The following is a 25,746-nucleotide window of genomic DNA, read 5'->3' as shown; positions in this document are numbered from 1 at the left end:
TTGGAGGCCAAGAGGGCCCAACTTCGTCTCTCAAACTTCAGCCATATTGTCAGGAGGGACCAGTCACTGGAGAAGGATATCATGTTTGACAAGGTGGAGGTTCATAGAAAAAGAGGAAGATCCCCAGCAAGATGGATTGGCCAAGTGGCAGCATCGATGGACTCAAGCATGGCAACAGTAGTGAGGTTGGCCCAGGATCAGGCAGTGTTTTGTTGTTCTGTGTGTAGGGCTGCTATGAGTCCGTACTGACTCGGTGGCACCTAACAACAGCAACAACATTCTCAAATTCCTCGTTTTATTGTCTGATTTATGAACTAATACACCAGTGTTGTGTGTATGAGATTTAATTTAAAGTCACATTAGAGCTGAATTTCAAACGATGAAATAAGACTGTTTTCATCCCAACTTGTAGACATGTAAGTATAGTTTCATATATAAGCATTTTACACGAGTTACTTATATGTAAAAATACAGATAACTAGCTCTCCACTTTATTAAAGCTTTATAATTAAAACCTCTAGATCAGGGTTTTGCACCCTAAGGACCATTGGCATTTGAGGTGATAGGAAGGCCATTTTTTATTTCCTGGTAGGAGAATGAAATTCAAAATCAGCTTGTGGCCTATTCCTATGAGGCAGAGGTCAGACATGCCTCTTCTTCACCCTTCTTTACCCTTTGTGACGACACCAACCATTCCTCCCACAGCACTGTCTGGGTTCAAGAATCCATTGCAGTAGCCACATAGAACTCGTGGACCATACTCATGATTCTGGGGTTTCTTAGGGAAGTGAACAGAGTCAGAAATAGCTCAGGATCCATCAGTTCTCCAGCCAGGAACACTTCTTGTCTACCTTACTGTAGGCGTGCCTTGTCCTGATGGGAACCATACTGCTAGTTAAAAGAATTGTTAAAAGGAATTATATCATTCACCTACTAAACTTTTAATTTTGACCGGAATGACATACTTCTTTTTAACATTTTCAGATCCACATACTAAAAATGGGGGAGAGGGTACAGAAAGATGCTGAAGAGAGATGCTAAGTGGTGGAGACCATTTAAATAATTAAACCTGGGTGCATGAGCTACAGAGTCCCTGGGTGATACAAATGACTAAGCACACAACTACTAGCTGAAATATTGGTGGTTCAAACCCACTCGTTGGTACCTCAGAAAATAGGCTACAGAGCAGTTCTACTCTGTACTACATTGGTGTATTAGTTTATAAACCTGACAATACAATGAGGAATTTTTAATTACTAGGGCTTTAGTATTTTAAATAAAAAACCATAACCACATTGTCATTAATAATGGTCTTGCCCATTTGTAGAGATTTTCTTTTTCTCTCTTAGTTCTGGGCAGTCTCAATTTTAAGTAGAATTTGTAATGGAAAATACAGTCCTTATATCAACCAAAATGAAATCCATAGTTTCTTAAGGATTTAAAAATTTAAGGATTGACATTTTCTACCTCTAGCAAGTTTGACGAGAATAAGTTGAAATTGACTGAGCAACTAAAACAACAAATGAACTGTTAAATTAAGTGCCATCAAATTGGTTTCGATTCTTGGCTACTCTTTATAGGGTTTCTAAGTAGTGGCTGTTGGATTTGAACTGCTCACCTTGTGATTAGCAGTGCAGTGCTTATCCTACAGTGCCACACTAGGACTGTGCAAGTGAACTATTCAGTTTCTAAAACAGTGCTGAGGTAATGTGCATATTTATACACAGTAGATCATCAAATGACCAAGCCAAACCCCACTACCTTGGAGTAAATTCAGACTCCTCATGACCCTGTTTATGGGTTTTGAGCCTGTAAATGTTTAAAGGAACAGACAACCTTCATCTTTCTCCTTGAGAGTTGCTGAAGCAGGTCACAATCCAGTGCGTAACCCACAGCACCACCCGGGCTTCATCAATAAAATACAGGTATTTGAATATCACAATTATCTGGAATCTGTAGATAGAGCTTTTGTTTACACTTGTTGCAAAAGAATTTGAAGGGCTCATAACTTCATTCTGTGTAAATGGAGATTAGATTTCTTTGAAATTATCATTATTTGAAAATCTGAATGAAATTGTTCCTGGATTATCAGTGACTGAGCTAGATTAAGGAAGATTGTTTCAAGGGATTTTTGTTTTTGTTTTTTTCTGTTTGTGAAGTGATAAATTCCTGGGTTTTTTGGCATTGTTGTTACTTATTTTTTATAAGGAGTCCTGGTTTGGCACTGTGGGTTAAGTGCTGGACTGCAAAGTTGCTTTGAACCATAAGGTGGATGGTTCATGCTCACCAATTGCTCTTTGGAAAGCCTATACAGCGTTGCCACGGGTGGAAACAGACTTGATGGCACTTAACAATAACATTTATTATTATAAGTTTTTTGTTTCTCTTTCGATCAAGAATTTTTCTAATTGCAGGCTATTTCTGAGACCCTTTGCATAGATCTTACATACTTTCTACCCAGGACAATTTGAATCAAAGCAGAAGAGGCTGCCGTTGAGTTGACTCTGACTCCTGGTGAGCCTGTGTGTGTCAGAGTAGAACTGTGCTGCATAGGGTTTTCGATCACCAGGCTTTTCTCCTGAGGCACCTTCGTGTAGTCTTTACTTTCCAACCTTTTGGTTAGCAGCTGATTACAGTAACTATTTGAACCAATCAGGAATTCTTCATAGTGGACTACCCACCGACTGGCATCAAGTAGATTCTGACTCATGAATCCATATAGATTTTCTGAGACTGTAAATCTTTATGTGGGAGAACCCTTGACCTGTTGTTAGCAGTCCAGTGCTTATCGTACAGAACCACTTGTGCTCTCTAGGATACTGGTGGTGGTGGTGGTGTGCCATGGAGTCCGTTCCAACTCATAGCTACCCTGTATTGGGTTTCAGAGACTGTAAATCTTGACGGGAGCAGAAAGTCTCATCTTTCCCCTGGAACTTCTGGTAGTTTTGAACTAGCTGATCTTCAGGTTAGCAGCCTGACTGGTGAGGACAAATGGGAGGAAACTAGTTACCATTGGACTGCTGTCCTGATAACTGGCAGGTTGACTGCATGTGCTTCTGGAATGCAGACCTCCCCTTGTGACCTAGGTTCTCAACAAGTTGCCAAGTAATGGAGAAGGTGCAGAGGGGTAAAATAAAGAAATGGAAATTCATGAAACGGATTAGCAAATTAAGAGGAGAGTTTTTAGAAAAACAACAAAGAAATAAGGTGGTAGGGCAAAAGAAAATAGTTACATTCAAATCTTTTTAAAAGCTTTTAAAACCCCCACAGCATCCTATATTTTTTTTATGGTACTACCACAAATGTCACTAATGAAGTGTTGGGTAAGTGTTTAATACAGGTTTCCCTTCCTGGATTTTAAACGTCATGAAAGCAGTGTTGATGTGTATCTTGTTTACTTCACTAATTCCAGGGCCTATCAGAGCACTATCAACATATTATGTACACCATAAAATCTTTTTGAATAAAAAGTTAAAGCAAAGAAGTATTAATTTTCTTTATAAATTATTTGTAAAATTTGAATTTAAGGTAAAGACTCTAAGGAAAAACAGAAGCTTTAAATGAGGGTAAAGTACAGTAGGGTATGAATAGTACAAAACAAATGTCTCAGCAATAAGAAACTTTAGAATAATATTAACTTGTTAATTATGCTACAACATAGTCATAATATGGAGACAAAACCAAACAGACGAAGGATGTGGTGGGGCCTGAGTGGGACCCTAATAACTTCAGGCCTTGCCCTCCCTTCTCTTTTAGGGCTGTGTGATACTCTCAGCCCTTTTTTGGACTCCTTTTATTTTTTTCACTACCGTGTCAGAAGTCTTGTAACTGCCCCTCTTTCATTTTTTAAAATTGAGGTAAAATTTGCATAGCATAAAATTAATTATTTAAGAATGAACAATTTCTGGTGTTTACCATTCACAGTGTTGGTTAGCCACTTCATCTACCTTGTTCTGAAACACCTTTATTGCCCCCGATGCACTGGACTGCAAGGTCAATTTGAGCTGCAAGGTCAGCGGTTCAAGCTCACCAGTCGCTCCTTAGAAATGCTATATGGAGTCACTGTGGGTCGGAACCAACTTGCCAGCACCAGACAACAACAACAAAGCAACAACAGGCAGTTGCTCCTTGCATGCCCCTATCTCCTCAACCACCAATTTGCTTTCTACTTTTCTGGATTTATGCTGGCCCCTATTTTAAACGGTATCTATTTGGAGAGGAGTTCTGGTGTTGTGCTGTGAGTTAATGCCCCAGACTGCAAAGCTGTTTGAACTATAAGTTCGGTAGTTCAAGCTCACCAGCTGCTCCTTGGAAACCCTATACAGGGTTGCTATGGGTCAGAACCAACTCGACAGCACTAACAACAACATAAGGAGAGGATACACTATGGAGTTAAAAAGACAATTTTAAAGATTTTGCTGCTGTGAGCTAGTTTTTAAACTCATTTGTGATTTTATCTATAACTAATACATTCTTATCATTTATTTAGGGACTATGTTAGGAGTGAACTGGAGTCTGCCTATGAAGGACCAATGTATCTAGAACCTCTCTCCATGAATCGATTTACAACAGCCTTAATAGGTAAGCATTGTAAAAGAGTTGCAATGTAGGTAGGAGCCAATCAGTTTTACTCTCTTATAAAATTGATCACTAAAAAACCCAAAAACCGGAAAACTAAAAAGTGATTAATGGTGATTCTTTCCATACACAGCCATGGTTAAATGTTATATTTTCTTAGTCTTTTTTTCCTGCGTATAAATGTTATTTACTATATGTATTTGTCGCTATGAGTCAGAACTGACTTGACAACACTTAACAACAATAGTACATATCCCAGGAGTCCTGGTGTGGTGCTGCGGGATAATGCTCTGGACTGCAGGGTTGTTTTGAATCACAAGGTCGGTGGTTCAGAGTCACCAGCCACTCCTCTGAAACCCTACACAGGGTTGCGGTGAGTCGGAACTGGTTTAGTGGCACTTAATAACAACAATATATATTCCAAAGAACCCTGGTAGCGTAGTGGATTATGAGCTGGGCTGCTAAGCACAAGGTCAGCAGTTGGAATCTACCAGTTGCTCTTCAGGAGATAAAGGAGGCTTTATGCTCCCATAAAGATTTACAGCCTTGGAAACCCTGTACATGATTGCTGTGAGTTAGAACTGACTGACTCACTGGCATACAAGCACCACCAGCACCATAAATATCTCAGAAGTCCTGATGTGGCGCTATAGGGTAAACACTTTTCTCCTATTTGCAAGGTTGGCTGTTCAAAACTACCAGCTATTTCTCGGAAACCCTATACAGGGCTGCTATTTGTTGGAACCAACTTGATGGCATTTAACAGCAGTAACATACATACCTTGAGTTGCTAGGTGTTGGAAATTGTTAAGTGCTTAACTTTAACTACTAGCAGAAAGGTTGAGAGTTTGAGTCCTGGTGTGGTACTGTAGGATAAGCACTCCTCTGCAAGGGTCAGTGGTTCAAACTCAACTAGCCACTTCTTGGAAACCCTACACTGGATCGCTGTGGGTTGGAATCAACTGGACAGCACTTAGCAGCAGCAACAACAATTGGTAAAAGACAAGCCTGACAATCTGATTATAAAAAGTCACAGCCTTGAAAACCCTATGAGTCAGTTCTGTTCATAAACATGGGGCTGTCATGAGTTGGCATCAGCTTGACAGCAACTAACAGCATATCCTATAGGTGCTTCTTTCTTTCTTTTTTTTAAGGATATCTTCAGAGTTTGAGAAGATACATTTTTAAATAAAGCCTATTTACAAGATGACAATGAAATGTGTAATGTCTGGCATCTATTGTAGAAAGTCATCACTCTATATAGTATTTGTATATAAGATATACAAATACCTTGTCAGGAACCTCAGGAACTGTAGCATGATTGATGAAATAATCAACAAGCAGAATGTTAAAAATAGAAATGTTGGCTGAGGCCCAAAGGTGATACAGATACATTCTAAAGTGAGGTAGATAACAGTCGCTATCATACTAGAGTTGTAAAAGAGGTAGTGAGAGAAACCTGTTTTGTGACTTGTAAACTCATCCTGTTGAGACTGGAGAGGTTCTTCAGGGAGAGCTGTTTTCTTTGAACTTTCTCCCCACACCTTCACATCTTAAAGAATTCTGTATTTTTATGCAAATAGAACATGCTTTCTGTTTGTTTGCCAGTAGCTTCTTCCCTCCAGAAGATATTTTTGTAAACTTGCTCTGCTAGTTTTTTAAATTTCATTTTATTAGCAGCATAATAATGACATAGCAGCGCTTACAGCAGTATCTCCTGGGGAGGGAACAGTTGTCAAACAAACATAGAATGTGCATATTATTTTTTTAAAAAAATATGGTAAGTGGTGGACTTCCTGGAGAGGTTGGCACATAGGTTGGCCTATGAGTCAGGGATTCTTTGGATAGGTGTTGATTTAGCTCAGGCCTTGAATATCTGCAACATTTCACATTAGCACTTTGAGATTTGAGCTTCTTGAATGCTTATCTTTTCACTTTTCAGGATGTTAGGAAAATTTACTTCCAGAAGCTCTTCAGCTATCTCCTCTGTGGGCTTGTGTGATTGTTCCTGTTCTGGAATGCCAATAATTCTTATGTTATTCCTCTTCATGTTATCCAGCATGAATCTTGGGCTTTCTTCAGATTTTTTTATCCTTTTTTGTATTTGTTCTTCTATCTTAGTAGTGTTGAGAGGTTTATCTTCTAGCTTACTAGTTCTAGCTTCTATCTCTTCAGTTCTATTCCTTTGCCCTTTCAATGTGTTGTCCATTTCTGATATTCTATTATTAATCGTTTGTACCTCTTTCTGTAGGTTTTGAATTGTTTCCAATGTTCTATCTATCTTACTTGATTGTTCCTGTAGCGCTTTCCTGATTTCTTCCTTCTTTTTCTCAACTGCATTTTATAGTGTTTTGATACCTTTTATAATCATTTTTAGGAATTCCTTCTCAGGCATTTCCAAAGCCTGCCCATCTTCCAGTATGGAGTATAGGTCTCCTTCCAGCTCATTTGCCTCTGTCACTTTATCTCGTTTCTGGACATGTGCAGTTTTGGTCGTCTGCTTCTGTTTTTTGGGCATCTTCAGGGGTTATCTGTGGCCTTAATACTTAGATGGGTGTGTATTTTGGTATTTTTTATGCTTTCTGAATGCCTCCAGGTAGATGTGATCAGGAAATGGGCTTCCTTTTTCACTCTTCTTCCTTTATCTAAGCGGTTCTGCCAGGCGTCTGTGGCCGCTCTGATTCTTTTCCCACATGGTCTCACCCAAGAATGCGGTTCCTGGAGCAGCCGAGCGTCCTGGACTAGAAAGCAATAGATTTCTTGCTTCTGCCACAAACTCCCCCAGCTGTGAGCCTTCCAACCTTCTAAGTATTCCTTTATATGTGGTTCAGAGTTCTGGGACCATCCCCTGAACCTGCTTGGTCGGGTATTCTGTGTTGTTGTTGGCGGAGCTCTCTGCTATACATCCACCCGATCCGCCATCTTGTTTGTTCTCTAGCACTTTGAGATTTGGCTATTGCAAATGAAGATGTGCTACAAATGTCATACACATACTTGGTTTTGAAGACTTAGTACCATAAAGAATGCAAGGTGTCTCCATTTTTTTACATAGAGTAAGTGTTTATGTTTGGGATATGTTTGTGTTGTTAAGTGCTGTCTAGTTAGTTCTGACACATAGCAACCTGTTTCCGAGGAGCACCTGGTGGGTTTGAGCTGTTGACTTTGTAGTTAGGAGTCCAACGCTTTTCTTTAAGTGGTACATACAATATATTGTTAAATTAATTTCATTCTTTGTCTTTACTTTTTAAAATGTAACTACTAGGGTTTCCGAGGTTATAAATATTTACAGGAGCAGAAAGCCTCATCATTCTCCCATGTAGCAACTGGTGGCTTAAAACTGTGAACCTTATGGTTAGCAGTCTAGTTCTTATCCTAAAGAGCCACATGCCTCCCCATCCTGTGAATTAGTGTATTTAATGATTATAACGTTTAATTATGAACATATTTTACTAGGCTAGAAAGCTTGTAAAGTACTCTTATTTTGTGAAAGAAGTGGCGCTTTAAGATAAACACTGGATTGCTAACTATAAGATTGGTTTCTCAAACCCACCAGCTGCTTCTCAGAAACCCTATATAGGGACACTATGAGTTGGAACGGACTCCACAGCACTTAACAGCAACAACTTAGTGTAACTCTGAAGTGTAAATTTTTTCTGTCAGTAACTATGGTAGTCTATGCCTACTATTTACTCAACTAATACTAATTTCTTTGGAAATTAAACAATATCCATAAACATGTGTTTTGGGGTTTTTTTCCCCCCAGCTTTGATTTTAAAGTAGCTTGCTTTGATTTTAAAATAGCTTGCCTTGTTTTTAAAATAACTCTTTCCTACCATGTCTTTTATGAATTCTTAATGAAAAATTCATAATATGAATGTCATCATTTCATAGGGTTGTATACTTTGTAGCTGTTTCTAATCGTAGAATCCTGTAACCCAATTAGTACATTGTGATTTTGATTTACTCAAAATTGCTGGGATAAATAAGTCACGTTGTATTTTTCTAGAGCTGCAGGGGAGCTTTCCACTTAGTAATATGACTCCTTCCTTCTTTCACATAAGAGGATCTAAAGAGATCGTATCATATGAGTCATATTCTTCCATGGAAGAAGACAAATGAAGTCTGTAACCCCAGAGCTGAGCACTGCTTGTGCTGGCATAGATTTAAGGAAATTTGCAATGCTTAGAGGAAGTTTACCTCACATGGAACAAGGAAACTTAAATAACTTAGCTATGAGAACAGTGAAACCTAAGATATGCCAGAATGAAATTTTCTAATCATTCTTAACTTTAAACATTTCCAGATGTTAAAAGCCCTGTATTTCTTTCAATGTTTTTACTTTCTAATTTCTTCTTCTATTTTAATCAAATAAATGTATGCACTTATTTTTAAAAGTAATACCACAATTTGTGATGAAATTCAACACTTTTCTTTCTGGCCCCCTCCCTGCTCCCTAGAAGCCTCTTTCAACTCTAGTTATGCTGTTTTTTTGTCCCTGTCTGAAAAACCCTGATGCTTGGATTTGGACCCCCGGGAGCACGGTAGCTCTTTAGGATCAGGACTGGACTTCAACCCACAAAGTTGGCAGTTCAAGTCCACCAGCTTCGCCTCAGGAGAAAGATGAGGCTTTCTGCTTGTACAATGATTTACTGCTTCAGAAACTCTAAACAGGATTGTTGGAACTGACTTGATGATAGTGAATAGCAAGAACATTGATCCCCTAATCTTCTTAATATTTTCCTCCTCTCTTTATCTGTTTTTTTTGTTTTTTTTTTTTTTTTTTGGCACTGAGGGATTGGGGCTTGACTTAATGGCAACTGGATTTATTTTTTCTTTTAACTTTTTATTGTGAATTGAGTGAAAGTTTACAGACAAGATCATCTGTTTTGCATTCAACAACTCATACAGTTTGCTTCCTCTCAATGATTGCAATTCCCTCCATGTAACAAGAGTTACCCTGCTGCCTCCCTGTGGTTCCTATTTCTTTCCAGCCTCTTTCTCATCCCTTCTCAACTTTGTCCTTAGGTAAATGATACCCTTTTGATTTTGAATAACTGACCATTCCATGGTGAGCATACCTTACTAGTATTGTTGTTGTTGTTAGGTGCCATTGTATCGGTACCGACCTATAGCGACCTTATGCACAGCAGAACGAAACACTGCCCAATTCTGGGCCAGCCTCACTACTGTTGCCACACTTGAGTCCATTGATGCTGCCACTTGGCCAATCCATCTCATTGGGGGTCTTTGTCTCTTTTTTTCTCTGACCCTCCACTTTACCAAACATGATATCCTTCTCCAGCGACTGGTCTCCTTCTATATGCCTGTCTATTGCTTGGCTGAAAATTAGGCCATGAAGGTGACTTAGTTCCTTTTCAGATCTGAAGAGTATTCAAGGGCCATAGTCTCAGGTTCCTCCAATTTCCTTCTGACCAGTAAGTCCGATCTTAATACTTTTTTTGTTTGGTCATAATTTTTATTTTCAGTTTTACTTCTTTTGCTGCTCTCTTCAGGACCTTCCAGTGTAATCCATTTTAGAGCAGTTGGTAGTGGTAACTGGTCGTCATCTAATTCTTTTGGTCTTAGTGTCGTGGAGACTGATGCTCATATGTTCCATTAGTCTGTTGGACTAATTGATTCCCTCTTCTTTCCTCTTGAACATGGAGAGACCAATAGCTTCACCTAAGATGGCCTCTCATGACCTTTTACAATCTCTCTGGTTTTTGTTTTGTTTTTAAATTGTTTTGCTTTCTGAGTTTGCTGCTGAATCCCTCTATTGTATTTCTGTTTCTGCTGTGTATTTTGGATTTTCAAGAGCTTGTTTTCTCTGAATTCTACTTTTGTTATAGTTGTCTCCTTTTTCCCCCCAATATATATATATTGTTTATACCTGTTTGATGTTTTTATAGTTTTTTTGGTAAAAGCAAAGAATAGAAATATTTTTAATAATAACATGTTAGAGATGTTACAACATTTATTGCAATATTTGTTTTCTGATCATTAAATGTTATGACATCTTTTCATTTACTAATTTATCATTATAGCTTTTATTATAAAACAAGCATCAAAATTGAAATCTTAGCTCTTTAAAGCAAAATTGATGAGAGTCAGTTTTTTTGTTGTGGGAAATCAGCAGAATTTTGCATAGATTGTTGAAACAACTAAGTTCACAGATTTATTTTCTTTGCTATAGGATACTTGGAATTTTTTTTTTTTTTTTTAGTTTTTATTGTGAATTATGTGATAGTTTACGTGGGAGAACGTTAGCTTTACATTATGACACCAGAGTTGGAGGTAGAGGTGATGGCATGGAGAGAGAGAGCAGCTGAGAACTCCAAACCCATGGAAAGAGAAAGGCTGTGTGCAGGCGGCCAGGATGCTCGCTTGCAGAATGTGCCCTTTGGCTGTTTAAATGGTTGTATATTCCTGAGTGTTTTGTGTACATCAGAGAGCATGTGAATGTATAATTATGGTCAGATGAAGCTAAACTGTTATTTAAAATATTATCCAAACTGAGTTGTTGTTAAGTGCCATGGAGTTGGTTCCAACTAATAGCGACCCTTTAGAAGGTTTCCAAAGAACGGCTGGTGGGTTTGAATCTCCAACATTGCTGTACAGTGCATTATCCTGCAGCGCCACAAAACAGCCTCCTCGACTACTGATAAAGCTATCATCATCTTTGTAAACAGTGTTTTTTGTTTGTTATTTTTTGTGGATCCTAAATGCTCATGGCTTGTGTGTTCTCTCTGTAGGTCAGCTGGTGGTGTGTACTTTATGCTCCTGTGTCATGAAAACAAAGCAGATTTGGCTCTTTTCTGCTCACATGCTTCCTCTGCTAGCAAGACTCTGCCTTGTGCCTCTGGAGACAATTGTTATCATCAACAAATTTGCTATGATTTTTACTGGATTAGAAGTTCTGTATTTTCTTGGGTCAAATCTCTTAGTACCTTTTAATCTTGCTAAGTCTGCATATAGAGAATTGGTTCAGGTAAGACTGGTAACCACATGACAATCAAGTACATTAAAGGTTTAAGTTCAGTTTGTTTTCACAGTCGTAATTGTGGTAACATCCTGTTTTACAGTTTGAAAGTAGCAATTATTTTTAACTAAGATTTTCATGTGAGATGCCTTGTGAAGCTCCTTTGAGAGGCAGTAAATTCTCTGGAGGGAAGCCATCTGGGTTCATGTTGTGGTGTTTCTGTTTACTAGCTGTCCTTGGAATAATCATTTAACCATCACTCTGGGCTGCTGTGAGAATTAAATAGTTAATGCACATAAAGCTTCTGGTTCTGTGCCAGGAAGATAAGTGTAGTATATGTTAACTATGTGATAGAGGTGAAAAGACAGTACAACCTGTGCAAACCAGAACTTGTGTAAGGAAGAAACCTCACAGAGATGAAAAACTAAAATATTTTGTACTTTTGTTGTTAAGTGCCCTCAAGTTGCTTCCGACTCTTAGTGATCCTGTTATTGTTTGTTGTTTAAGTGCCTTTGAATCAGTTCTGACTCATAATGAACCTGTCTAGGGTTTCCAAGGAGTGACTGGTGGGTTTGAACCTCTGGCCTTGTAGTTCAAACCAACCTTGTGATCAAGTGCTTATCCTGTGGTGCCACTCCAGTACTCCATAGTGATGCTACTAGGATAGAAAAGTGGTAAGACTGCATCCTGTCAAAGGTAGAAAACTTGTGAGACCTGGCAAAACAAGATACTTTCAGGAGGTTTTGTTGGAAATAGAGGTGAATATACCTAGATGGCAGATCCTGACTTTTGTTCTGATACATTCCTGTGCATACAGTTTCTTCCCTATGTTTATGTAATTTTTAAAACTGGAAAGTTGGATAGCTCTGAACTGTAAATGGGATTGACTGGGTTACCACAACAGTCATATATCACTAGGTTGAAAATGAATTATGCATTAACCAGTTTGTGAAATTATGAAGAATTGTATGGGCAAGAAATGGAAACAGTCATGTATTAGATAAGTGTCCCTTAGCATTGGTGAGCCATTCTATAAAATAGGACATTATGTGATTTGTACTTTGTTCTAACACCTTATTAAGAAACTTATGGGAGCCTGCTTCTGGTCCTTTTCACTGCTGCTGCTGGAGCTGCTAGCAGAAGCCAGAGGAATGAGAGCTGGCAGTGGCTGTGGCAGGAGCAGAGCAAAAAGAACGAGTTAGGAAGGTTCCAGGGCACCCACCTCCGCCCACTGTTCCATCTGAGCAGCCTAAGCCCATACTGCTGCTGTCCACTGAACAAAGCCCAGGAGTCTAGACCCAGAGCCATGTCCTCTGTCTCACTTACCTGGATGCCCTGTAGTCCAGTGCTGCAAGGGTCTGGGTATGGGGTCTTTAAAACCTTTAAGAGAAAATAAGCAAAAGAAAGGAACTTTCTCTTTAAAGCAAACAAAACTTTATGTGAGAGCATGCTCGGACGTGTATGGGTTCAGGCCTGTATGAACCAATGTTAACTCTGTATACCTGTATTTTAGTTGTCTATTCCTTAGCCAAGAAAGTAGAAAGTATTCTCTAACTTCCAATGATCACTTTGCCTTTCCTAATAATTTATGCAGCTAGTTAGGCAAATTTCTTTTAATATTTTCTAGTTAGGAAAATCAAATGTTAATTATGACTAAATTGTTTGTAGACCCAAGATTTGCTTTACACATGGAAATATTTTAAGTATAGGATAATTTTAAAAGTCACACTATTTATGCTTAAAGATCTTGGTTGCTTGATAATAATCTAGATAAACTTTGATCAAAGAATTTTATGTTTTGCAAATTATTTCTGTCATTTATAGTGTAGTAACTCATGTTTAATTAAGATACAACTTCATTCAGTTTTGCCTAATGGCGGTACATTTGGCTGCACTATTGACCAATGATTTGGTGAAAGATACATAGCCAGTTAAAATATTGTGATCCTATCTAGGTTTCCCAAGATGTGGCTGGTGGGTTTGAGCAGCTGGCCTTTGGGTTAGCAGTCCTGTGCTTATCTGACAGCACCACACCAGGGCTCTTGTTAGAAAACATAATACAGATAATAGAACTTCTTTATGACTTAATCAGGGAAGTAATTTAACTATATTGAAACATCTGGTGTCACATTAAGAGATTGCAACAAGACCAGTTGGTTGCTTAGGTTAGGGTTATCTGGACTTCTGGCAGAACATTGTGTTACCAGGGTCTGGTTCCTGACTTAAAGCTAGAAGCTTGGTTGTATTTATATTCTTAGATTTAGTCAGATCATGGGACTTGATTCCTACTAATCAGTGTCATGAAATTGTTTTATAAACTAGATATCTCCTATTTTATTTCTGACGCATTAATAAACATTGTAAAACTATGATTTTTCCTGTTACTTGGCGTACTGTACTTGGCAACAAAATAAATCAGGAAGTTGCTTGATAAACCAACCTGTAGGAGCAAGACAGATTGACAGACCTATTTGTCAGTTTGTCATACTGTGGAGGCTTGTGAGTTGCTATGATTCTTAAAGTTATGCCACTGGTATTTTAAATACCAGCAGGGACACCCATGGTGGACAGGTTTCAGATGAGCTTCCAGACAAAGACAGACTAGGAAGAAAGAGTGACGAGCTACTTCCGAATCTTTTGTCACTGAAAACCTTATGAATAGCAGAGAAACACTGTCGGATATAGTGCCGGATAATGAGTCCCTCAGGTTGGAAGGCACTGAAAATGCGACTAGGGAAGAGCTGCCTCCTCAAAGTAGAGTTGATAATGATAATGCGAATGGAGTAAAGCTCATGGGAGAAAAGCCCGCAGGACCTTCATTTGCTCATGGGCCTCAACTCAAAATGAAGAGAAACAGCTATAAACATCCATTGAAAATCGGAACATGGAATGTACAAAGTATGAATGTAGGAAAATTGGACATTGTCAGAAATGAAATGGAACGCATCAACATCGATTTCTTAGGCATTAGTGAGCTGAAATGGACGGGTATTGGCCATTTTGAATCTGACAACCACATGGTTTACTATGCAGGGAATGACAAATTGAAGAATAATAGTGTTGTTACATTCATCGTTAAAAAGAACATATCCAGATCAGTCATGAGGTACAACACTGTCTGTGATAGGACAATACCCATGCGCCTGCAGGGAAGCCCAGTTAATACCACTATTATTCAAATTTACACACCAACCACTAAAGCCAGTGAGGATGAAATAGAAGAATTCTACAAACTTCTTCAATCTGAAATTGATCAAACATGCAATCAAAATGTATTGATCATTACCAGTGATTGTGATGCAAAGGTTGGGAGCAAAGAGGAAGGATCAGTAGTTGGAAAATATGGCCTTGGTGATACCAATGATGCTGGAGAACGCATGATAAAATTCTGCAAAACCAATGATTTGTTCATTTCAAATACCTTCTTTAGCCAGCATAAGAGACGACTATACACATGGACCTCATCATATGGAATACATAGAAATCAAATTGACTACATCTGCAGAAAGAGATGATGGGAAACTAGCATATCATCAGTGAAAACAAGCCGGGCACAGACTGAAACAGATTATCAATTACTCACATGCAAATTCAAACTCAAGCTGAAGAAAATGCAAACAAGTCCATGAGAGCCAAAATATGACCTTGAATATATCCCACCTGGATTTAGAAATCATCTAAAGAACAGATTTGATACATTAAACACTAAAGACCAAAGACCGGAAGAGTTGTGGGATGATATCAAGAACATCATACATGAGAAAGCATAAAGTCATTGAGAAGACAAGAAAGAAGGAAAAGGTCAGAATGGATGTCAGAAGAGCCACTGAAACATCTTCTCCATTGTAGAGATGCTAAAGCAAATGGAAGAAATGAGGAGGTCCAAGAACTGAAAAGAAAATTTCAAAGATCAGCTTGAGAAGATAAAGCCAACTATTACAATAAAATGTGCAAAGATCAGGAATCAGAAAACCAAAAGGAACAACACGCTCAGCATTTCTCAAGCTGGGAGAACTGAAGAAAAAATTCAAGCCTTGACTTTCGTTACTGAAAGATTCTCTGAGAAAATTATTGAATGATGCAGAAAGCATCAAGAGAAGATGGAAGGAATGCACAGTCAATGTTGTACAAGGAAATGGTTCATGTTCAACCATTTCAAGAGGTAGCATATGATCAAGAGCCAATGATAATGAAGGAGGAAGTCCAAGGTGCATTGAAGGATCTGGCAAAGAACAAGGCACCAGGAATTGTTGGAATCAAAATTGAAATATTTCAAGAAACTGAGGCAACACAGGCACTCACTCATCTCTGCCTAGAAATTTGTAAGACAGCTATCTGGCTGACTGATTGGAAGAGATCCATATTAGTGCCCATTCCAAAGAGAAGTGACCCAACAGAATGCAGAAATCATTGGACAATCTCTTTGATATCCCGTGCCAGTAAAGTTTTGCTAAAGGTAATACAGAAATGGCTACAATCATAACATTGACAGAGAGGTTCAAGCAGGACTCAGAGGAGGCTGGGGAATGAGGGACATCATTGCTGATGTCGATGAATCTTGGCTGAAAGCAGAGAATATCAGAAAGATGTTTACCTATGATTTATTGACTATGCAGAGGCTTTCGTGTGTTGATCATGACAGGCTATGGACAACATTGCCAAGTATGAGAATTCCAGAACAACTTAATTGTACTAATGAGGAATCTGTACCTGGATTAAAAGGCAGTTGTTTGAACAGAACATGGGAACACTGAATGTTTTAAAATTAAGAAAGGTGTGCGACAGGGTTATATTCTTTCACCATACTTATTCAACCTGTATGCTGAGCAAATAATCCCAGAAGCTGGGTTATGTGAAGAAAAACACGGCATCAGGATTGGAGGAAGACTCATTAACAACCTGTGATATGGAGATGATACAGCCTTGCTTGCTGAAAGTGAAGACGACTTAAAACATTTACTGATGAAGATCAAAGAACACAGCCTTCGGTATAGATTACATCTCAATGTAAAGAAAACAGAATCCTCACCACTGGAGCAATAAACAACATTCTTATCAATGGAGAAAAGATTGAAGTTTTCAAGGACTTCATTCTTCTTGGATCAACTATCAACACTCACGGAAGCAGCAGTCAGTAGATCAAATGACGTATTGCATTAGGCCAGTCTGCTGCACAAGATGTCACCTTGAGGACTAAGGTGTGCCTACCCCAAGCCATGGTGTTTTCAGTAATCTCATATGCATGCGAAAGCTGGACAGTGAATAAGTAAGACCGTAGAAGAATTGATGCCTTTGAGGTATGGTTATGGTGTTGGAGGAGAATATTGAAAGTGCCATGGGCTACCAAAAGAACCAATAGATCCATTTTGGAAGAAGTGCAGCCAGAGTGTTCCTTGGAGGCCAAGATGGCCAAATTTCATCTCTCATACTTTGGACATACTGTCACGAGGGACCAAATTACTGGAGAAGGATATCGTGCTTGGTAAGGAGGAGGGTCAGAGAAAAAGAGGAAGACTCCCAACGAGATGGATTGATCAAGTGGCAGCATTGATGCACTCAAGTGTGGCAACAGTAGTGAGGTTGGCCCAGGATCGGGCAGTGTTTCGTTCTGCTGTACATAAGGTTGCTATGGGTCAGTACTGACTCTGGCACTTAACAACAACAAAGGAGCAAGAATAAAGCATTTTTTATGGGGTTGTTTTCATTTTTGCATCACAGTAGAGGAAATCTCTTCAGTGATTAAATGTAGTAAATGTTTTAGTGTCTTATTGACCCTTTCTTGATTTATGACATTCCTGAGTAAACCTTTAAAAGTTCATCTTTTTTTCCTAGCCCCCTTGTCCTCATCACTGATAAGATTTTGTGTTTACCAGATCTCCTCAAGCCACCTTTAAATATAGGCTAGTTTTGCTAGTGACTAAATTTCATTTCAAAGGAGCCCTGGTGGCATAATAGGTGACCTATTGGGCTGCTAACCTAAAGGTTAGCAATCCACCAGTCACTCCATGGGAGAAAGAGGAAACTTTCTGCTCCCATAAAAATGTATAGCCTCAGATACTGTAGTACATTGAGTAGTATGACTCAAGATTGGCTTGATGGCAGTAGATAATCTCATTCAAAGGAGCCCTGTTTACAGTATGCTTATAAGCACTCTGCTGCTGTCTGGAAAAGGTTGGCAGTTTGAACCCATCCAGTTGCTGCTCCATGAGAGAAACGTCTGACTGTCTGCTCCTATAAAGATTATAGCAGTTCCACTCTGTCACATGGAGTCACTGTGAATTGACAACAACAATCTTATTTAAAATGTGATTTCACTAAAACAAAACAAAAAACCCAGAGACTGTGGAGTCAGTTCTGACTCTGGGAACCTTATGTGTGGCAGAGTAGAACTGTACTCCATAGGGTTTTCAATGGCTGGTTTTTGGGAACTGTTAGATCCTCAGTCATTTTCTGGAGATATCTCTGATTGAAGTGAAAGCTGCAGCCATTCAGTCAGCATCCGAGCACAGTAACTGTTTGTACCACCCAGAAACCAAACTCTGCTGTCTGCCAGTTTTGCTTCAGCTGTGACCTTGGTTTGAACTATTAGAGCATTTTACTTTTGCCATCAGAAGAGTATATGTCAAAGAAAAATCTGTACATTTTAAAATGGGCTATTTACTAACTATATGTATGCAGCTAATTTTGAAGTCATTTCGCTGAAATAATTTGCAAAATCAAGTTAATGTTTGTCTTTAGATACTTTAGGTTATACTCTTACCTGTTTAAATGTGTTTTTTGAAGCAATATCCTGTGTTTGCCTGCGAAAACTGATCTAATCTTATTTTTTTATTCAGGTAGTGGAGGTATATGGCCTTCTAGCCTTGGGAATGTCCTTGTGGAATCAACTGGTAGTTCCTGTTCTATTTATGGTTTTCTGGCTTGTTTTATTTGCTCTCCAGATTTACTCCTATTTCAGTACTCGAGATCAGCCTGCATCACGTGAGAGGCTTCTTTTCCTTTTTCTGACAAGGTAATTAAAAAGAGTGTATAGTACTATTTATAACTGTAAGAAGGTAAAACTTTGATCAAGAAATAGTAAATTTTGCATATCACGTCTATTAGTCACTTCATCTTGAATTGAGATAGGACTTAATTCAGATTTAGCAATACAGGGAGATATTACTATGACATATTTTTACACAAATAATACACATGTGCATTATATGTTTTTTTTTCCCAACTGTAACTCTTTCACTTGTTAATTTCCTACACATGCCATGTGCATTGTATGTGTATGCTTATTGTTTTTCGTGGATGTGTTATATGCAGACAAATTAGAGTAATAACGGTGGTACATTTTCCCTGTACTGTGGACCAGGGGTGCTAGTAAATGAGTTAGAGAAATATACATAGCAAATTTTAAAAATAAGTGTTTCAGTTTAAATTATTGGATCAATTAGATACAAATATATTATTAAAAATGACTACCATTTATTCAATATTGAACATAGTAGTACTAAATGCTTTGCCTCACATTTAATTTTTATAAAAATGTGAGAGGTTGGGTGCTGTGATTGTCACTAGCATTGTATAGTTGAGGAAAGTAAATGTACCGCAGAGAATAACTTGTTCAGGTGACATTGCAAAAATAGAGCTGAAACTCAAACTTGAGTCCCAAACCTGTGACTTACACATACTCTTTCATTTTGCTCTCATATTTTAAATTTATTTATTTTGAGAGTCAAGCTATGGACAACATTGAAAAGAATGGGTATTCCAGAACACTAAATTGTGCTCCTGAGGAACCTGTACATACACCAAGAAGCAGTTGTTTGAACAGAAAAAGGGACCACTGAATGGCTTAAAGTCAGGAAAGATGTGTGCCAGGGTTGTATTCTTTATCATACTTACTCGGTCTGTGCTGAGCAAATTATCTGAGAAGTGGGTTATATGAAGAAGAATGTGATATCAGGATTGGAGGAAGACTCATAGTAACCTGTGGTATGCAGATGATACAACCTTATTTATTGAAAGTGAAGAGGACTTAAAATATGTACTGATGAAGATTAAAGACCGCAGCCTTTGGTGTAGGTTGCACCTCAATGTAAACAAAACAAAAATCTTCACCACTGGACCAGTTAATAACATCATGATAAATGGAGAAAAGTTTGAAATTGTTAAAGACTTCATTTTGCTTGGATCCACTATCAACCCTCATGAAAGCATCAGTCAAGAAATCACACGACATACTGCATTAGGCAGATCTGCTGTGCAAGGCTTTAAAGTGTTCAAGAGCCAACAATGTCAGTTTGAGGACAAGGTGCACCTAACCCAAGTCGTGGTATTTTCAGCATGTGAAAGTTGGATCGTGAATAAGGAAGACCATAGAATTGATGCATTTGAGTTACGGTTTAGAGAATATTAAAAGTACTGTGGATTTCCAGAAGAATAAACAAATCTATGTTGGAAGAAGTACAGCCAAAATGCACCTCAGAAGCCAGGAAGATGAGACTTCATCTCTCATACTTTGGACATGTTATCAGGAGGGATCAGTCCCTGGAGAAAAGGACATCATGCTTGGTATGGTCAGCAAAAAAGAGGAAGACCCCAGTGAGATGGATTGACAATGACAACAGCAATGGGCACAAGTGTAGTGATTGTTAGGATGTTGCGGGACCTGGCAGTGTTTCATTCTGTGCGTCGGGCCACTATGAGTTGGAGCCAAATCCACAGCACCTAACATAACAATTTAAAGAGTCAAATGAATGCAAACTGGATATATGTTTGACCGGGAGAAATTCCAAGATTTGCTTTTTAAGATTTAGTTTTTTAAAAATGTTTCATCATTTGACTTCTTTATTACTTCAGTGTCTTTTAGTAAACTTGTGCGAGAGTCAACATTTATCGGTTTTTTCCACTCTGAATTTGAATCTTCTAAATCCCTCTGAACCTAGCATATGAGTATACACTTTGGTTCTCTGACACATGTGCTTAAGTGCTGTCCAGGGGTTTCTGACTCAGCCACCCTGTATAGAATTTCCTAGGAGCAGTTGTTGGGATTGAACCACTGTTCTTGTGGTTAGCAGTTTAGTGCTTATCCTCCAGCACCACAACAGAACTCTGATTCATAGTCACTTTAAAAGACAACAATGAAATTTTATCCTTAAAGGTAAATAAAGGAGGGTAAATGTTAAAGACCACTTAGTTCTAGTTATTACATCCGTTGTTTTTGTTACCCAGTATGACAGAAATTGTACGCTAAGTAGTGTAGGGGATGTGCAGTTTGTTGTTGTCAGGTGCCATCGAGTCAGAACTGACTCATAGCGACCCCGTGCACAGCAGAACGAAACAATGTCCGATCCTGGGCCAACCTCACTACCGCTGCCACATTTTTTGCCATCAATGATGCCACCTGACTGATCCATCTCGTTGGGGGTCTTCCTCTTTTTCTCTGACCCTCCATCTTACCCAGCATGACATCCTTCTCCAGTGACTGTTCTTTACAGACAGTATGTCCAAACTATGAGAGACGGAGCTTAGCCATCCTGGCCTCCAAGGAGCACTCTGGCTGCACTTCTTCCAAAACAGATGTGCAGTTTAGACTCTCTTAAAGAAGCTTATTGCTTGTTAAACTTTAAGCCATTACACAAAGTTACATATCAGTAAAGGAGTTACATAACATTGATGAGGAACTGTGTACAGTAATAGTATAAAAATGACATGGGGTGATAATGCCTTTTGGTGTGGCACACTCGATTGCAAGGTTGGTTTGAACCTCAAGGTTGAAAGTTCAAGCTCACAGCCTCTCAGAAATCCTATACAGAGTCACTTTGGGTGGAAACTGACATGACGGCACTTGACAATAGCAACAACAAGACTAAATATACTGATACTGAGTCAGATTTTGTATTTTCTGATAATACTTTTAATTAATAAATAACATCTACGAGCATGCATTTAATTGATAATTAAAATGAAACACATTTTAAAGACCAATCACCAAATTTTATAGTTATTTATTTCTGTGTAAATAATGATGTTTATGTGGAGCTTTTTTGTTTGTTTTTAAGTTTTATTGTGAACTGAGTGATAGTTTACATGGGAGAACATTGACTTGACACCATCGTTTCATTGCAATGATTACAATCTCCTCTGTGAATCATCATGTTTGATCCTATGCACTCAACAGTATTTGCTTCCATTCCCTCTGGTTTGTGTTTTTTTTGGGGGGGGGGTGGGGGGGGGGGGTACACAAAAATATTCAGGAATATATAATAATTTGAACAACCCAAAGGGCACATTCTGCTAGCCTGCCTCCGGGCTGCCAGCACCCAGTCCATCTCTTTCCAGGAGTCCAGAGTCCTAAGCTGCTCCCTCTCTCCATGTCCTCATCTCTGCATCCACCTCTAGTGTCGTTGCTTCTCTGGATAGGGTCATGCACTCCACTTGTGCTCTTCTCCCTTGATGGTCCTAGGATCCTCTGTTTCTGGACTGTAAGATTAACCACTCCCCATTTTTGTTACAAAACTTCTACCTTTACAACTGTGACACTCAACAGTTATTCGTGATAACACTTACTCACTAGTGAATCATAAGAATATTATCCCCATCTCTTTTCACCAGATCCATCTAGACAAGATGAAAACTATTCAGTGGGGAATCTATCTTCTCTGCACACTCTTAAACTAAATTCCGTCTTGAACACTTGTATGCCAGTCACTTTGTGACTTTATTCCCCCCCACCCCCACCCCATTTTAGGTAGCCAATGTCTAAGTTGCCTGTCCCTATCTACCCTGTGTACAGAGGGGATAGCATTGAAATTGATGTGAAGGCTCCTTTCCTCTCTGTTGGTATTTTGTGCTACTACATCCATTAAGTATAAGGAGCTCTGGTAAAATAGTGGTTACGAATTGGGCTGTGAACCGCAAGGTCATCAGTTTGAAACTACCAGCTGTTCTATGGAAGAAAGATGAGGCTTTTTCTGCTCCTGTAAAGATTTATAGCTTTGGAAACCCTGTACAGGGTCACTATGAGTTGGAACCGACTACATAGCACATAACCATCCAACCATCCATCCACATCTATGAGTATAGGTCAAGTTCATCAAATTGTAGTGATTTATACTTGTTTCCTTTATCAGCAAAGGAAATTTTTTTTATCTTCCTTTAGTCAAGTTCTGATTATCAAGCCATCAAGGCTAGGTCAGATGAGTACTTTATGTATGTTTGGGCGTTCTCTTGCGCCTCCCCTCACGGCATATCAGTTGGGTGCTTTATTCTCAGCTGTAGCCCTCTGTGGCTTTGTCGTTGTCCATGGGCTCAAGAGTCTCCAGGTCTCACCAATTACGTGAAGTTTTTTTTTTTTTTCCCTAAGGTTTTTATTGTGGATTGAGTGAAAGTTTACAGGGCATATCATCAGTTTTACATTCAACAAATCATACACCTTGTTTCATTACAATGATTATAATCCCTCTTTGTACCTACTATCAGTTAACAGTATTTCTCTCTATTACGTGGAGTTTTTAAAGGATCAGAAAACTAACTACTTAAAGAGAAAGATACACACTCCTGTGCTTGATTATGATAATTTAAATCAGATTTAGTTATCCATTATAATGCACACTGTACTTCCAATCAAATGAAGGATTATTGTTAAGTGATATTGAATCGGTTCACATTCATATAGGGTTTCTGAGGAATGGTTGGTGGATTTGAACCACTGACCCTGAGGTTTACACTGACCTAGTGCTTTGAACCAAGCTTACAGTCCAATTCTTATCCACACCAGGACTCCAGATAAAGGATTTGTTGTTAAGTGCCATTGAGTGGATTCTGACCCATAGTGACCCTGTGTAGGGTTTCCAAGTAGCAGCTGGTGAACTCGAACTGCCGACCTTGCAGTTCGAACTGACTTTGCAGTCCAGCACATTAACCCAGAGTGCCACTCTGGACCTCCTTAGATGAAGGATGGCAGTATGTAATTATAGGCTTAACAAATCAGTAAGCTGTGAGTGATTGAGGTTTAAGTATCTTGCCAAAATAATTTTCTCTTTGTTCCCTTACTATAATAGCTAAAACTTGTCTTTTTCCCAAAATAAAGATACTTTCATTTTTTGTTTTGTTTTGTTTTTAAGTTGAATAGTTCCCATATTGGCTCCTTCATTAATTTATACCTCATAAGTACTCTTGTTTTTCCATGATGCTTTTGTGACCCAGGTTATATTTGTATTTTCCCTTGACAGAAGCACCACTGCTGTGGTGGCTTCTGTGTTGCTGTGATACTGGAAGCTATGCCACCAATATTTTAAATAGCAGCAGAGTCACCCATGGTGCACAGGTTTCATGGACAGACTAAGACAGACTACAAAGAAGGTATAAGCAGAGCACTTCTGAAAAATTAACCACTGAAAATGAATAGCAGTGGAACATTGCCTGATAATAGTGCTGGAACATGAGACCCGCAGGTTGAAAGGAATTCAAAATAATGGCTGGGGAAGAACTGCCGCCTCAGAGTAGTTACTGTGGTTAGGCCATGATGTCAGTTCTGACTCAGAGTGACCCTTTGCACATTAGAATAAAGTCCGGTGCTGGGCCATCCTCACAGATGTTATGTTTGAGCCTTTCATTGCTGCTGTTGTGGTAGTCTGTCTTGTTGGGGGGGGTGGAGTCTTCCTTGTTTTCTCTGACCCTCAACTTACCAGGCATGATATCCTTATCCAGGGACTTTCCCCTCCTTATTACATGTCCAGAGTACCATAGATGAAGTTTTACCATCCTGGCTTTGAAGCAGCATTCTGGCTGTATTTCTTCCAAGACAGATTTGTTTCCTCTTTGGCAGTTCCTGATACTTTAAGTATACTTATCCTCAAAGAAGAATTTGCTGTGATGATAGGGATGGAGCAAAATTTTCTGTACCTTCATTTGCTGAGATGGTATGCCTCAGAATTAAAAGAGACACCTGAAAAATTCCCTAATAAAATGGATGAAAATTAAAAGTTGTCAAAATAAAATGGAATACGTAAAGACCAGTATCCTAGGCAATAATGAACTGAAATGAATTGGTATTGGCCAATTTGAATCAATAATATGGTTAACTATGTTGGGAATGACAAAGTGAAGAGGAATGTTGTCATACTCATTGTCAAAAAAAAAAAAAAAATTTCAATATCTATCTTGAAGTTAAAATGCTTTATTGGATAGGATAATATCCATACACACACCTACAAGGAAGAACTGTTAACAATGCTATTATTCAGATTTATGCACTAACCACCAAAGTCAGTGATGAAGAAATTATGGACTCATGGTGTGACACTGTAGGATCAGCACTGGACTGAGAACCAGAGATCAGCAGTTCAAACCCACTAACTGCTCCTCAGAAACCCTATATATACAGGGTTCCTGTGAGTCAGAACCAACTCAATGGCACTTAACAACAACAACCAACTTCTTTAGTCTGAAATTGATCAAATATGCCATCAAGATACATTGACAATTACTGGTGATTGGAATGTGGAAGTTACAAACAGAAATAATCTGTGGTTGGACAATATGGCCTTAATGATAGAAACAAAACTGGAGATCACTTGATAGAATTTTGTGGAATCAATGACTTCTTAATTGCAAATACCTTGTTTAAGCAACATATAAATGGTAACTTTATATATTGACCCCACTGTATGGAATACACAGAAATCAAATATGACCAAATCTGTGGGAAGAGACAATAGGGAAGCTCAGTATCATAAGCCAGAATGAGGCCAGGGGCTGACTGGAATAGACCATTAATTAATTGCTCATAGACTAATTGAGGTAGGAATGAAGAAGATTAAAACAAGTCCACAAGAATCAAAATATGAACTTGAATATATCACATCTGAATTTAGAGACCATCTCAAGAGTAGATTTGACATGTTGAACACTAATTATCAAAGACCAAAAAGTCATACATGCAAGAGCAGAAGGTCATTAAAAAGATAGGAAAGAAAGAAAAGACCAAAATGGATGTCAGAAGAGACACTGAAATTTGCTCTTGAGTATAGAGAAGCTAAAGCAATGGGAAGAAATAATGAGTTAAAGTTGCTGAACAAATAATTGCAAAGAGGGTTAAGGATTATAATGAAATACGCAAAGACTTTGGAGTTAGAAAACCAAAAAGGAAGAACATACTAAGCATTTCTCAAGCTGAAAAAACTGAAGAAAAAAAA

The 25,746-nt window shown here is 38.6% G+C and overlaps 1 protein-coding gene across 1 annotated transcript in view; it reads left to right on the top strand.

The window, feature by feature from the left end:
* The window catches only part of RNF145 (ring finger protein 145), an 80,435-nt gene that overhangs the window by 34,933 nt on the left and 19,756 nt on the right, over positions 1 to 25,746 (top strand). The window contains exons 3-5 of the mRNA XM_006864918.1: positions 4,490 to 4,581; positions 11,331 to 11,566; positions 18,394 to 18,569. Of these exons, the coding sequence (XP_006864980.1) occupies positions 4,490 to 4,581; positions 11,331 to 11,566; positions 18,394 to 18,569 (504 nt within the window). The remainder of the gene's footprint in view (positions 1 to 4,489; positions 4,582 to 11,330; positions 11,567 to 18,393; positions 18,570 to 25,746) is intronic.

This window comes from Chrysochloris asiatica, unplaced genomic scaffold, assembly GCF_000296735.1.
Source record: "Chrysochloris asiatica unplaced genomic scaffold, ChrAsi1.0 scaffold00073, whole genome shotgun sequence".
Taxonomy (NCBI): Eukaryota; Metazoa; Chordata; class Mammalia; order Afrosoricida; family Chrysochloridae; genus Chrysochloris; species Chrysochloris asiatica.
Note: the sequence above shows the minus strand (reverse complement) of the source record. Positions and strands in the feature narration are given on the sequence as shown.